Genomic DNA, 15,192 nt, shown 5'->3' with positions numbered 1-15,192 from the left:
ATGACACAGTTGTAGACAGAGCACATGAAAGTATGAGTATCAAGCATGGGCATTTCCATTGTGATTTGCCACAGTTGATTGATTTCGATCAAACAGAAAATATTCGACCTCATTGTTTGTATGTGTTTGATGAACGGGTTGTCACTCCTTCTCTATGTTCATCTACATTGCATACACAGTCTTTAGAGAAGACAAGATTTTTTTCCTTCACTTTACATGGAATGGGTATGTTCATGGTTTTGTGTTGGAGATGGTTTCAGGAATTTTCAGCCATGGAGATTCTTGAAGACGAAAGAAGCAGGCTCGAAACGAAGTTGAAGCAAGAAAGGAGATTCAAACGACTTTGTGTCGCTTTCGGCGTCCCCAAAGAAGCAAGCCTTGCAGACCTTTATGAAGTTCAAGTACCACACGACCCACACAGCAGAGTGGGCCAGCGAAGAGTCCCTTCCAGGATTCCGGATGCTGTTGGCGATCTCCCTCGACGCCATACAGTTCGGTACCAGTACCTCACTTTGAAAAGGAGGGGATGTCATGTGACACATCCCAACCCTACGTGTCCGTGGACAAGCTACACCACAGCAGGGTTCGGTCAGTTCAGTCAAGTCTAGATTAGCAGTGATCTGGCTCTTTTGTGAGTCTATTCGTAGACCGTACATGCCCAGTCACTTAGCTCCTGGTATCTAGCTGAGTTAAGTCCTAGCAGATGAGCCTGGTGATCTTGGACTGTGTAAGAGTCGGAGAGGGTGCATCCAATGAGTACTGGAAAGGGGGCAATCTGTCCATGCTGAACCCATGTCCTTGAAACCATTATGTCATCTCCCCATACCAGCATTCTGTATCTCCTTGCATAGCTAACTCTCGAGAGGATTACAGTGCTAGGCGGGCATATCTATCTCTGGGGAGGTCTCATAAGTGGTGTGTAAAGGAGACTGATCTGGTGAACGCCTCGGCCCTCAACCACTAGTGGGGGTGTAAGGTGCAGCGGAATGAATGTTGTATTTTCTCAAGATTAGTGATCTTTATTGCTCAAGGTTCCTTTTAGTTCTTAGGGAAAGAGAGAGCTTTCCATCTTATGGATAATGCTATGATCACGAACAAAGTGAGTAGATATTGTGCGTGCACGTGAATGAGACTGAGAGAAGGAGAGAGAGATACGACACCGAGAGGTTGTAAAACCCTCCTCCGAAGGCTCCACTCTTGTCGGCGAGAGTGGTCTAATCAAAAATACAGTCGGCACAGGAACTGGGCACGAAGATGGCTTTCTATAGAGAGCATATTCTCCAGCTTACTGAGGATGGTTTTGTGACAAGGCCCAGATACATGGACACCCACTTATCTCATGGGATATAATGCGCTATTGGCCAGATGCGCACATCTTCACACCAGCTTCGGGTCGAGACTGGTAGATATGGTGGAGTACCAGCAGAGGCAAGGACATGTCCCCTATGTCTTATGGAGCCGGAGACAGAGCTGCACTACACATGCCACTGCCCAGTTTACTATGAGATATGAGGCCGCTTTCACTGCATGTTCAAAGAGGGCTTTGGACCATTCGCTAGAGTCATGGGGTATGAGGATCAAAGATGTCTGGGACTGTTTTTGCTTGAGTTGCGCACACATAGAGAGAGCATGGTGAGAGGAGAGGCTAGCCAGTCTAAGAGACGGATCACACACTTCTTTAGAACGCACACTGGGCAGCCGGAGGAGCAGCTACCACAACAGAGCTCACATTCTCCTTATACCAGAGGCACATTGATCGATCAAGCCACCGAGTGGGAGATCCACACGCCCACGACTACGGAGGACTACACAGCACCACCGGAGACTGCATCAAAGGATTCAGGTCACTTTGGCCCGACAAGCACGCAACCCAATTAAACTACTGACCATGGAGGAGATTGATGAGATCCACAGCAACCAATGATGGGTCTCCTGCGATTTAGCTCTTTTGAGATTGTACACCCTGCTCATCTTGTACCACACACATACCCACATTGGTTATATTAGCCCTCATTCAACACACAACACCCCCCCCCCCCCCCGCTCATATCCTACACAGTTTCATTTCAGCACATTTTCTTTTTGTTTTTGGTGCCCAGACATTGTATTAGATCCACCAAGATTGTATCAGTTTGGTCTCATAGGTCATTTGGCCTTACGTTAATACAGCATTCCATCTCTCTCTCTCTCTCTCTCTCTCTCTCTCTCTCTCTCTCTCTCTCACACACACACACACAAAGAGCGCTGCCCACATGAAATGCCACTAAGAGAAAATTGGTTCAAACCGTGCCTCATGAACTGTGCCACAAGCCATTCATCACAGCAGCTTTTAAGAAATCATGATCTGACCATTAGACTTTCAGTCACTTAGGAAGCAATCTGATAAATACTAACATCAATTCTTCATCTTGTGATAAAATAACAATGCTTTATAGATTTGACCGAAACATTGCATACCTGCACCACTAAGGAAAACAAACAAAAACTGTGCTAGCAGTGTATTCACATTCGCCACAAGGAGGCAAAAAGGTGACTCTGCAGCAACTGGTGCTCCTCCAAAGGTTGTTGAGAGTGAAAGCCTGCAAAAACCACTTTTGTCATCCTCATTGTAGAAGTCGAAAGGTTGCTTAGTGTGTGAAGACTTGCACTCAGTTCCACTTACGCATACAAGAAGACATTCAAAAAAGCCAAGAATCGCTGTTTGGCTGAAACCAGAGGGTTTGTTGTTGCATCCTCAGGGACTATCCCATTAAAACTGAGCCCGTCTACATCTAGTAAGTACAATGGTGTGAAGAGCAATCCTAGGATCAGCGGAGCAAAGAATACTCCAACCAAGAAGAGGCTAATTGGCATCTGTTCAGGACAATAGAAATCCACAATGATAACCGATACAAATAAAGAGCAGATTAATTACTTAGGAAAGTCAAGCCAAAACCAATAAATGCTGTATGAGTATCAAGCACAACCCAACAGGAAAGTTATCCCAAAAGCATCACAAAAATAAATAGATCTTTGCAAGGAGTGTATCAACGTATAGGGTAACCCTGAAGTAAGAGAAATAGTGGTATAGCTCACACATTGCATAATAATCCTTCTTGATTCCTCTGCAAAAAGCGATAAATAAAATATATTTTTTGTGTTTTGAAAGTGGGGCTGGATGAAATAAGCACACAAAGAAGACAGGGCGCTACATTACTAGCCACGGTCTGGGTCATGTATTGAAGTAAACGTGTTATCAATTAGTGAACGTAGTTGCACTCTTCATGCTTCAAAGCCGCTTATGCATAAAAATATCAATTTTATATGCACACAGAAGATAGATATAAAAAAATCAAGCTTATATGCAGTAGGAAAAATTAAATATGAAAAACTCTGATTCCTTCAGACACTAACATTCTATGCTGCTCACACGATTGCAAGTGTTTTGTTTGGAGAAACCTTTAAGCAAGCGACATAAAAGTCTTGTAAGAATGTAATGAAACCCCTGTTTTGTCGAACAAGCAAACCCTCCATGCCTTTCCTTCCCCTTGATCTAGACCGAGCTACGGTCGTCGCACCTTCAAAAGTAGCTGCTCCGACACCACCTGCGTCATCTTCAGAAACCTGCTGTTGTAACATTTCCTCCACAGCCATATCTTCAATCAAATCCGTTGCTGCCGATCTTATGCTCACAGCAAGCCGGTTCATGAATGTAATACTGTGAGTAGCTCTTCTCCATCTGTTCCTAGCATTCAGCTTGGATGAAACAAATGCACTTGATTCTTTGCTAGAGAGACTATTCTCCTCGTGAGTAGAAAGCAGTAAACCTACCCTGTCCCCTGTTGCAGTCGCACTTTCTTGAGTAGATAAACCAGACGGAGAACCTTCCAAAGACTGCCGTATTATACTCTCAGAATCCTTGGAATGAGGACTCAGCACAGAGGTCTTTCTTAAAACTAGTGGTGTTCCATCAAATAACTCAGATATTTTCTTGCTAGTCTTTAAAGACCCTTTCTTATTCGAGGGTCCGACAACTTCTGTGAAGTCCATTGCGAAGCTTGTATTCACCTGCTTTGCAAGTGTACTGCTCCTGGAAATTCCAGGAGCATCTTGTTCCATGTTCACGATCTTGCCACTAGGTACATTTTGCACAATCGTTCCAATTTTTCCTGGTGAAGACTCGCAGAAAGTCTTCAGTAAAACAAAGTCTGGCATTGAACTTTCATCCTTTTCAATAGGAGTAGCATGCTCCCTAGCCTTATTATAGAAATTTGCCTCTGCTATTTTTTGCGCACTGCTATGCTCTTGAAAATATTGCTTGTCTGTCCTAGATACATCATCATGCCAATTTTGATTTGATTGCACTATAACATACAAACTGCCATATTTCTCCTGCTCAAGCTGGCGAGGTCAGCACACAAGACCCAAAGGGAATTTCACCTTTTCCTCTTCCCCTGGCATCAACGATTTGTGCGGAGACAGAAACCCTCGATGAAGTGATGGATCAAGCCATGTCTCCTCTATTGACCTTGCTGGGACAAGCAGCAATCGCAAAAATTCCCCTCTGACCACCGTTTTGCCAGCAGCTTATGAAAGGCCTGCAATACATGATTCCATAGATCTGAAATTAAAAAACATTACTCGATAGTCCCCCACAATTAAACAGCAATTAAATATGCGTAACAAAAGTAGCATGGAGAGGGCATGATAAGACACATGCATAATGCAGAGGACTTGCAACTGACACAATACATTTCACCTAAAATAGTAACCCAATCTCCAGTTGTGTAAACATGTAGCAAGTACTGACAATTTTAACAGATTTTCCAATGGATATCTTAGTATGAGCACAGTTTTGCAAGGTCAATAGTATTGCAACAAGGCATCTGAGCCAAATGCACTGAATCATAGCTACAAAAGCTACCTTGTACTCGACTTCACAACCAGCAGTGGCCACAATAAGCAGCTTCTTGCTCAACCACGACCTTGATCTCCCCTTGGGCTAAACAACCCAAGATGTACAGCAACTTTAAAATTTGAGTAGACACAGCCCGGCGTAGTTCCGTGCCCAAAGGTATTGGCCCCAAACTCTGGCGCCCCTTATGCTTGAGCAAAGTGCAACACCCGCGGGACCTCGGCTCTCAGACTCTGCATCCACGTGCTCTGCAGAGTGAGGCCCTAGGGGTCTATTTATTGTTACAAGGGATGCCCCAAAAGCAGTAAACTCAAAAGCAATTTATCCCACAAGCATCTCGTCCAAAAAAACTGCCTAACAAGCAGTCAGCACAAATTGGCGGAAATCTGTAGTCTGCCACGTCAGCAGCTATCAGCGCATAACGCAGAAATCCGTATTGTTTGCCACGTGGCACCTGTCAGCACAAATAGCGGGTCTGCCGCACAGCCTGCCACGTCATCTGATTCTGCCCCCTTGTCGATGCCGGCCCGGGTGGTCATGCCACGTCATCAGTTTGTGACAGGGGCGCCTTGCAAAACTCATCTAGATCTGGGGTGCCAAGTGTTGCTTTTATAAGCACCAGTGGCCAATAGGAATAGAGAGCTGATCTAGGTGTGCCTAGATTTTGTGGTGGCTGAAATAGGGATTGCCTGCAAGAGGCAACTATACACAAGGAGGAGGGTCAATTTCTCAACAAAAATAGCAACACATAGGAGGCGCCCAACTTTTGGCCAATATTTTGATAAGTGGCTGCCCACTTATTATGTCGACAGCCGGACACTTTTAAAAACTGATCTAAACCTACAAAACTCACTAAAATCTGAAATTTAAAGTTAAGACCCGTGCACACACACAATCCAAGCGTCCTCAAATGGACATAGATGCTGTCACGTGACACATCCAACCCCGTGTCCGTGGACAAGCTACAGCATGACCAGGGTTCAGTTCAGTCAAGTCAATCTAGAATAGGAAGTGATATGGCACTTTTGTGAGTCTGTTCGCAGACCGTGCATGTCCAGACACTTAAGAGTAGATGCATATCCTCTGGTTGCACACAGCATGATCATAAGCATTCCCATCAGAATCCATCAAAATCCTTCAGGGGAATTTTCAAGTGCATTTATCCTATTTTCCCTATTTTTGACATTTTTCACTTATTAATTTAAGTGACTTTTGTTGGAAAGTAGGTAGGGCAAATTGAGTAAGTTTGTATATAAGCAAACCTAGGCTAGCATTAATTGGCAGAAGAGGCAGCAGGAGCACTTGCAACTTCTCAGCAAGATCCCCCCTTGGTGGCGTTTTCCTCCAAGCAAGACACCCCTTCACCTAGCGTTTTTCATCAGCAAGTCATCCTCGCCATCAAATCCCAATACTTGGCATTTTCAGCCATAGCTTCATCGCCAAGACCTCCCATCCTCTAGCGTTTTCTTCAGCAAGACTTCATCGCCATAGGACCACCCCTTTGCTGGCGTTTTTCAACATATCTTGATCGCCTACATCCCCGGCGTTTTCAGCAGTGCATAGCAGCAGATTTTCAGTGTTTTGACCGCCCCAAAACAACGGTTTTTCAGCCAGCAGAATTCAGCCAAACCAGTGTTTTTGGTCCCAGCAGAATTCAGCCATTAGCCTTTTTTGGACAAGCAGATAAAAGAGCATCAGATTTCAGCCATAGCGTCGGTCTCGTCATCCCTGTCGTCGACATCGATCTAGCCTAGACTTGCATCAATCACATGCATTCACTTTGTACCAGTTTGTGCAATCAATCATAGACCACTCTCGCCAACGAGAGTGGGGCCTTCGGAGGAGGGTTTACGTCTCTGGTGTCGTATTCTCTTCTCTCTCTATCTCTCAGTCTCATACACTTTCACGCACAGTGTCCATTCGCTTTGTTCGTATCCATTGCACTCTCTCATTAAGAACGGAAGGCTTTCCCTTCCGTAAGAATAAAAAGGAACCTTGAGCACAGTTCGGAGCACTCATCTTGAGCAAGTTCAAACATTCATTCCGTTGCACCTTACATTGGTATCAGAGCTTTGGCAGTGTTTTGTATCACTCAAGGAAAGAACCAAAAGAACCACAAGAAATTTTTTTTGCTTGTTGCGATCACACAAACCCAAGTTTATTTGGGCGTGTCGATTGCTAATCGTGTTTTTGAAGATGACAGAATCCCAAGAAAGAAGGGCTTGTCCAGCCTCCCCTTGTGCCTCTTTTCACTCATTGAGAGCGGATTGTGCACTTAGTGGCCGGCCAATCGACGTGAGGTGGGAAAAAGCAACCTTGGTGTGAGCGCAAGGCCGCCAAGGGGTGCGTCCGGGGAAAAGAGCAGAACTCGGGTGAAGAGAAGATCCTTCTATAACACAAATTGCAAGCAAAACAAGACCCTCAAAACCCAAGAACCCAAGTTCCTCGTGAACTTAAGAACCAAAGATCATAGTGCATGGTCATCACCCGAAGCGGAATGGATACTTCGCATACAGGTGGTGAGCATGGGAGTAGCGAAGAAGAGTTTTCCCCACCAAGAGGTTTTCCCGACCCTCCCCCTTCCCCATCTACGCCACGAGTTGTACCAAATCCTATGGAGGCAATGGTCAAGTCGATGATGGAGATGATGGCACAACAACAAGAAACGACTCGCGTTCGATGGCACGACTAGAAAGAAAAGAAAAACGACAGGACGCCTTGGAGCGTGAGCGTGATCAAGCGCGCTTGGCGGCTGAAGAACGACAGGCCGAGCGTGGGGTACAGAGTGAACAACGCATGCAAGAGTTGGTACTACATGTTCTCGCTTCGAAGTCCGAACCAGCCAAAGATGTTGGTAGTTCCTCAAGCGACGCAAGCCGGGATGCGGACTCCAACATCCCAGTCACAGAGAAGTTAACTTTTAATAAGTATGATGGTAAGATGGATGCTAAGGTTATTCATTCTTGGTTGCATCAATTTAATGCTTATTTTGCGACAACTGAGAAGACAGGGAATAGCAAGGTTTTAATGGCAGCTATGTACCTTGCCGGTGATGCCATCAATTGGTACCACGCATGGCAAGAGGCACAGTTAGCCGCGCACCTAGAGGAAGCCTACGAATTCATGCCCCTTTCCTTTAGTTGGGCTGATTTCCAAGACAAGCTCAAGGCGCGGTTTATGCCACCTCAGTACCTAGCACGATTGAAGGATGATTGGCGCGCTCTCAAGCAAAATGGTATGCCAGTTATGTCTTTCTCTGATCGTGTTTTGCAGCTATGTACCCAATTACGCAAGTCAGATGATGAGCGCAAAGAGGTATTCCTTTATGGATTGGACGAGTATATCAAGTACAATGTCGAGGTGCTCGATCCAATCGATCTCAACAAGGCGGTAGCGATTGCGCTCGCCCAGGAGATGAAGCACAACAAGGGAAAGCCTAAGGAGAACAAGACTTCCACAAGTACCTCTCAGACTTCTCAGAACCCTCAGAACGGTAAGAACGGTAAGAATGGTAAGAACGGTAACTCTTCTAACCAATCTTCCAATAGTCTCTCAAAAAAGAACTCTTCCAATGAACCTAAGGGTAAGGCTAACACAATTGCTAAACCTAAGCTCACTCCAGATGAAAAGGTAGCATAAGGAATTTTAGGAGGATACATCACATCGGAAGAGCAAAGCACTTATTCTAAGGAAGGTCGTTGTTTTCATTGTCACATTAAGAGTCACATAAAAAGAACATGTCCTAAGCTTGACTCTAATGAATCTAAAGAATCCACAGAACCCACTTCCTCTGTCAATGCAATCAATGACAACACGAGTGTGCCCCAAGTTTCTCCCGACCCTCCCATTGATGAGTCTCTCATTAAATGTTATGGTCATCTGACGGGACAGCGTTTTGTCATATTGTTTGACCCAAGCAGTATGCATGATGTAATTAGTCCCTCTTGTTGAGAAAGCCCGCCTAGAGATTAGTCAGAAATCTCCTCTCGAGGTCTTTGGCTTCGTTCCCGGTATGGACTCTCTCATCACGAAAGAGTGCCTTGATGTGTTGTTTACACTTCAAGAAGCTGCCTTCCGTAGAAAAAATTTTGTCTCTCCTCTCTCAAGATGTGATATGATTTTGGGCATGGGCATTCGATGGTTTCGTGAGCATAACCTCTCACTGATTGGGCGGAAAATACGTTCACTTTCAATGCCAAAAGTGACTCTCCCATTGTCATTCGTGGAGAGCAAGTTGTTCATTCTCCCTCTCTCATTGCTAATGTGCAGGCGAAGATTGAACAGATTCAGGAGAAGGGACTCTCTCAATCTCTTCTTCTCCAAAGCATGACACAGAATTTGCATGATGATACGCATGATGATTTGAATGATAATGATGAGCATGATTATTTGGATGACACTGACAAGCATGATGATTTGCATGATCAAGATGTGATTTCTCACAAGCATGATAATTTGCATGAAGATACGTGATTGTTCACAAGGATGATGAGTTAGTGGATGCTTTTTCTAGCGAACTAACCTCGTTGCAGATTCGATCAATCAGGAAGAACCGATCTTGGCTCTCGAGCCTAGGTCCAAAGCACCCCTTTAGGAAGAACCGATCTTGGCTCTCGAGCCTCGGTCCAAAGAACACTCACAGGAAGTATTATGTGTTCGCATGACTCATACGCACGCATTGTTGGAGTGTGTCATTCGTGATCGTTTCCTGTATTTTCGTCAACGTCTTTATGTGATCCCTTTTCCTAGGCATGACATATTGTACGTTGAACACGTTTCACTCATGACTGAGCACGAATGTATGTGGATTGTTCATGAAAAGCTGAAAAGTATGCATTCAAGGAAGTCACAGTCCATGTCTCTTCCTTGGCACAACACAGTTGTAGAAGGAGCACATGAAAGTATGAGCACCAAGCATGGGCACTTCCATTGTGAATTGCCACAGTAGATTGCTTTAGATCAAAAGAGAGAGATTCGATCTCATTGTTTGCGTGTGTGTGGTGAATGGTTTGACACTCCATCTCTTTTTTCATCTACATTGCATGCACAGTCTATTAGGACGACAAGATTTGTTCCACTCACTTTATATGGAATAGGTATGTTCATGGTTTTGTGTTGGAAATGGTTTCAGGAATTTTCAGCCATGGAGATTCTTGAAGAAGAAAGAAGCACGACTCTCGACGAAGTTGAAGCATTGAAGGAGCCACAGAAGACTTTGTCGCTTTCGGCGCGGCCCAAAGAAGCAAGCGTTGCAGACCTTTATGAAGTTCAAGTACCGCACGGTCCACACATCCGAGTGGGCCGGCGAAGAGTCCCTTCCAGCATCCTATTGGCGATCTCCCTCGACGCCATACAGTTCGGTACCAGTACCTCACTTTGAAAAGGAGGGGATGTCACGTGACAAATCCAACCCTATGTGTCCTTGGACAAGCTACAGCATGACCAGGGTTCAGTTCAGTCAAGTCAGTCTAGAATAGGAAGTGATCTAGCACTTTCGTGAGTCTGTTCGCAGACTGTGCATGTCCAAACACTTAGATACATATCCTTTGGTTGCACACAGCATGATCATAAGCATTCCCATCAGAATCTATCCGAATCCTTTAAGGGAATTTTCCAGTGCATTTACCCTATTTTCCCTATTTTTGACATTTTTCACTTATTAATTTAAGTGACTTTTGTTGGAAAGTAGGTAGGGCAAATTGAGTAAGTTTGTATATAAGCAAACCTAGGCTAGCATTAATTGGCAGAAGAGGCAGCAGGAGCACTTGCAACTTCTCAGCAAGATCCCCCCTTGGTGGCGTTTTCCTCCAAGCAAGACACCCCTTCACCTAGCGTTTTTCATCAGCAAGTCATCCTCGCCATCAGATCCCAGTACTTGGCGTTTTCAGCCATAACTTCATCATCAAGACCTCCCATCCTCTAGCGTTTTCTTTAGCAAGACTTCATCGCCATAGGACCACCCCTTTGCTGGTGTTTTTCAGCATACCTTGATTGCCCACATCCCCGACGTTTTCAGCAGTGCATAGCAGCAGATTTTCAGCGTTTTGACCGCCCCAAAACAGCGGTTTTTCAGCCAGCAGAATTCAGCCAAACCAGCGTTTTTTGTCCCAACAGAATTCAGCCATTAGCGTTTTTTGGACAGCAGATAAAGAGCATCAGATTTCAGCCATAGCGTCGGTCTCATCATCCCCGTCGTCGACATCGATCTAGCCTAGACTTGCATCAGTCACATGCATTCACTTTGTACCAATTTGTGCAATCAATCGTAGACCACTCTCGCCAACAAGAGTGGGGCCTTCGGAGGAGGGTTTTACAACGTCTCTGGTGTTGTATTCTCTTCTCTTCTCTCTCTCTCAGTCTCATACACTTTCACGCAGAGTGTCCATTTACTTTGTTCGTATCCATTGCACTCTCTCATTAAGAACGGAAGGCTCTTCCTTCCATAAGAATAAAAAGGAACCTTGAGCACAGTTCGGAGCACTCATCTTGAGCAAAGTTCAAACATTCATTCCGCTGCACCTTACAGATGCAATGCTGACAGACTCCTTTGCGGGAAAAGCACATCAAAAAGCAACTTGCTTTTTCAAAAAGCAGCTCCATTTCTTCAAAGTTGCTCGAAACCCATCTTCATTGGAGTACTTGCATCTTACACGTAACTCATCCTCAATCTGGATTTCCTACTCAGACCATGGAACATTCCGTAGCTAATGCTCCTATCACTCGTCATGTGACGCATCGGGAATTTCCACTAGTCATTCTCTCATCAACCGAATTTACAGAACAACTCTTTAGCAATGCTCTATGTCACCCATCAAATGACGCATTAGAGATGTCCCTTCTTGATGGCTAATTCAATCTCGTAAATCTACATTTCTAACTTAACAGTTCTAACGTGCACAAATGCAACATTACCATCCACTTTTTAGAATTTTAGTAAGTTAACCGCAAAACGTTTCATCATCAAAAAATGATGTTTCACTCCGAAATGTTTCACCCTCGGAAGAGGTCTCACTGAAAGACTAACCGAAACACCAATATTGTGTAGAGACTGTCACACGGACGGGCACCACGTGCCAATGGAAAAGAAGCAAGATTGATCTTTAGAAAACGAAAGACAATCCACAAATTCCATAGCATGAGCCACATGACCATGTGATGTTCTTAGAAGAGGCCATGGATCCAAATGATGTTGATTGAATGACTTTTGACAATTGGAGCTACAGCTATGTCGTACAACTTCTTAGTTGATGGTCGAAGGGGATAGCCCTAGCAAGACTCATGAGGGTAGCTGGGATTTAAGAAATTCAAGTTCCTATTCTTTGGAAAAAGGTATTTAAGCTTTTTGTTTTACTTTACTTGAAAAGGCTATAAGCAAACCTACTTACCAAAATGACATATTCTAACAAGACACAAAGTGAGAATCTCGTAGAGTTTGAAGAACCTATCTAAAAGAGTTACCAATTACTACGTGAATGTGACCCAACGGACCATGCTCTCATACCACTTGAAAGGGAATTTGAGCATGTACACGATGCCAAGAGTGTGAGAAAGCAACACATGAGATTTCATTAGCAATGCTTACCCGTACAAAGAGTAGTGAGCGCAAGTGTAGGCGTACTCTTCTCTACGTGAGCTTCAAAGTTAATATATCTCTAATAATTACAAATTTTGGCTTATATATCCAGGTTAAAAATTGAGTATATAGCTGGAAAGAGTTATTTACTTCAAAAATGTGATGGACTACGGTATCTAGTCTCTTCATTAGGTACAAATTGTTTGGAAACAATCAGACTCTTCCGAGTTCAGAATTTATAATGCCGACTAAGGCAAAAAATAAATGAGTAAGTGAAAGAAATTTTGTAGACCTGTCCAAATTGGCATGATTGAATTCTTTGCTTCAACACTCCCCTCCCGGCTTCTTGTCGTCCCTGACAAGACTTCATTCTTTGAGCAGGGGCTTTCTTTGTTTCTATTCGTCGACATATTGTTGAAATGCCACCATCATTTGCTGTACCTAATCTTCCTCCTGTGGCTTGTAAATTCTTGTCAAAGGGTTGTCTCGTTTGTGGAGGGTGTAGGCCACAAATCTGAGTCAGAGATCTTTGCAAATTGGCATAAAGATAGTGGAATCCATTTGAAAATAGCCCATAAAGAAAGCCTCCTCGAAGGTCTGCATGTAGTGGTTTGGAAGGAACATAATTCTAGAGAATAGGCCATAGATTCCCTTCATCTTGGGGGTATCATTCAAGTTGAATAAAATCCTTTGTATCCCTCCAAGAATGAATTCCACTTTACTTTGGTGGCTTCTGTATTTCTGAATGTATTGATACATGCAGAGAGCATGTAGCAAATCTTCAACATCATCTTGCATGCTATATCTGGCTTTCCTCGAACTAGGCTGATCATTTGCTTGATAGCCTTCCTCATATTAGCGAGTGAAGGTGCCTCTCTTGATTTGGGGAAGGCCGGGTAGTTTAGCCATGTAGGATTAGAAACAAGTACTTGCTTGAAGTCATCCCACCTTCTCCTCCTGATGATTGGGCAGTGTAGGAAATAGCATACTAGCAATCATTGCAAATAGACTAGAGTGAACACAACTCTCTTGTGTCAAGACACTTGACACAAGAGAGTAGTGTAAAAAAATGGGAGCTCTAATAGCTTGAATTCAGAGAGTACAAAAGAGTGGAGCCTTTATCGGCCTTGCAAAGAGAGATATTGATGACATCATAGATGAGTCTAGTTCTAGGATGCTTGGGCAAGTCCTTCATAGTGGGAAATGCATGTTTAGGCTTAGTTATTCTAAGACCAATATTTCCAATGGCAAAACCTTGGATAAGCTACATAGCTGCCACTTGCACAAATGTCTGCCTTAATCAATGCACAAGACAAATACCAATATGCTCCCACACACACACACACACACAAGCATACATCAATACAAAGATCTGTGTACTGGTTTTTTGTCATAACTCTAGCACATGAGAAGGCACAGGACTTGATGAAACGGTTGTTCAAAGACCATCAATTATCACTCCTTTCCAGGATGTCACCCAATGAGCAAAGCAACCACAACCAGCTATGAACCAAGAAAAACTGGAATTATGCTAGGCTTTTGTCAAAACAGAAATGACCCAAAATCTTGCGAGTAAAACATGTACGAGCTCTGTTTCTTTGGACAAGCCCAAAGAAAAAATGAACTAGATTGAACAAGTCTCCCTACATTAACAGCATTTTTTTCAGCAAAACTTTGTCTAGCATAGAGACGGGAAAGCACCTAAAAGATAATTAAAGGGATCTCTCTACTTTAGATTCACTGTTAGATTCTTATTTAGAATCCAAACTAACTCACACACTCTCTCTCTCTCTCTCTCTCTCTCTCTCTCTCTCTCTCTCCCCCCCCCCGGATAGATCTGCATAGTCTTCTCTCTCTCTCTCCCCCCACATACAAAAGCCACAACAGAGAAATACCTTTGAAAAAGCTTAACATGAAGGTCCGCAGTCGAAAGTGATCGCAGAAATGAGACTGCCGAGCTTTGAAGGGAGCAGATAGAACAAGTGGAAGAATGACGATGGCTTTCTAAAATAATTAGAACGTGATAAATCGTTAGGTTGAGTTTAAGTAAAAATTTCACTCTTAAAGAAAGGATTGCCTCAGCTTAGCTTTGAGTCGGTTGAAAATGGAGACTACTTGGTTGCAAACCATGGTAAAGAGAAGAAAAACTTGTGAAATATGTGAAAAAATAGTTCAAAAATTTTACAAATGTTTAATTTACGATAGTATTTTCGGTTCACTTTTTTGTGGGGAGGAAACTTAGTCGACGATCGCTTAATAAAAGAGACTTTCTTGGATATTGATTAGAATTAAGTTATAAAATGTAAAAAAAGTCAAGCCATGTGAGGTTGTGAAATAAAATGTGAAATTAAAAAAACTCATTAATATATATGTGTGTGTGTGTGTCCATAGAATTTACTAGAATTATACAAGTGAACTTTCACTTTAACATTCTAAAACAATAGAATTCCAAAAAAGTCAAGACATGTCAGGATATGAAATGAAAGTGAAATAAACATTTAAAGTAAGTCTCCACTCATGCACTAAAAGCAATGAAAGTTTTCCTAACGCAACACAACACTAAGGTTTCTTTTAGAAAACAAAAAAGAATTATTAGTGTGACATCCAGATTCCAGTTCGACAACATTGGATCATCCACTCATTACTGATGTCGTGCGCACATGTTGCCCCTCCTTTGACCGTTTGTTCGGAGTGTTATTGCAACTTGCAAGTACCGTTGTGCTAG

General features: G+C 43.4%; 1 protein-coding gene across 1 annotated transcript in view; it reads right to left on the bottom strand.

Annotated features, from left to right (window-relative positions):
- Positions 1–14,516, bottom strand: part of LOC147440257 (uncharacterized) — a 93,804-nt gene extending 79,288 nt beyond the window's left edge. Inside the window, exons 1-4 of the mRNA XM_086483279.1 lie at positions 14,363–14,516; positions 3,439–4,577; positions 2,663–2,853; positions 2,458–2,579 (exon numbers count right to left, since the gene is read on the bottom strand). Coding sequence (XP_086339405.1) covers positions 2,458–2,579; positions 2,663–2,853; positions 3,439–4,194 — 1,069 coding nt within the window. The 5' untranslated portion in view covers positions 4,195–4,577; positions 14,363–14,516. The remainder of the gene's footprint in view (positions 1–2,457; positions 2,580–2,662; positions 2,854–3,438; positions 4,578–14,362) is intronic.
- Between the last annotated feature and the right edge of the window lie 676 nt (positions 14,517–15,192).

This window comes from Adiantum capillus-veneris, chromosome 15, assembly GCF_014529385.1.
Source record: "Adiantum capillus-veneris isolate H3 chromosome 15, ASM1452938v2, whole genome shotgun sequence".
Classification (NCBI taxonomy): Eukaryota; Viridiplantae; Streptophyta; class Polypodiopsida; order Polypodiales; family Pteridaceae; genus Adiantum; species Adiantum capillus-veneris.
This window is presented reverse-complemented; position numbering and strand designations above follow the sequence as displayed.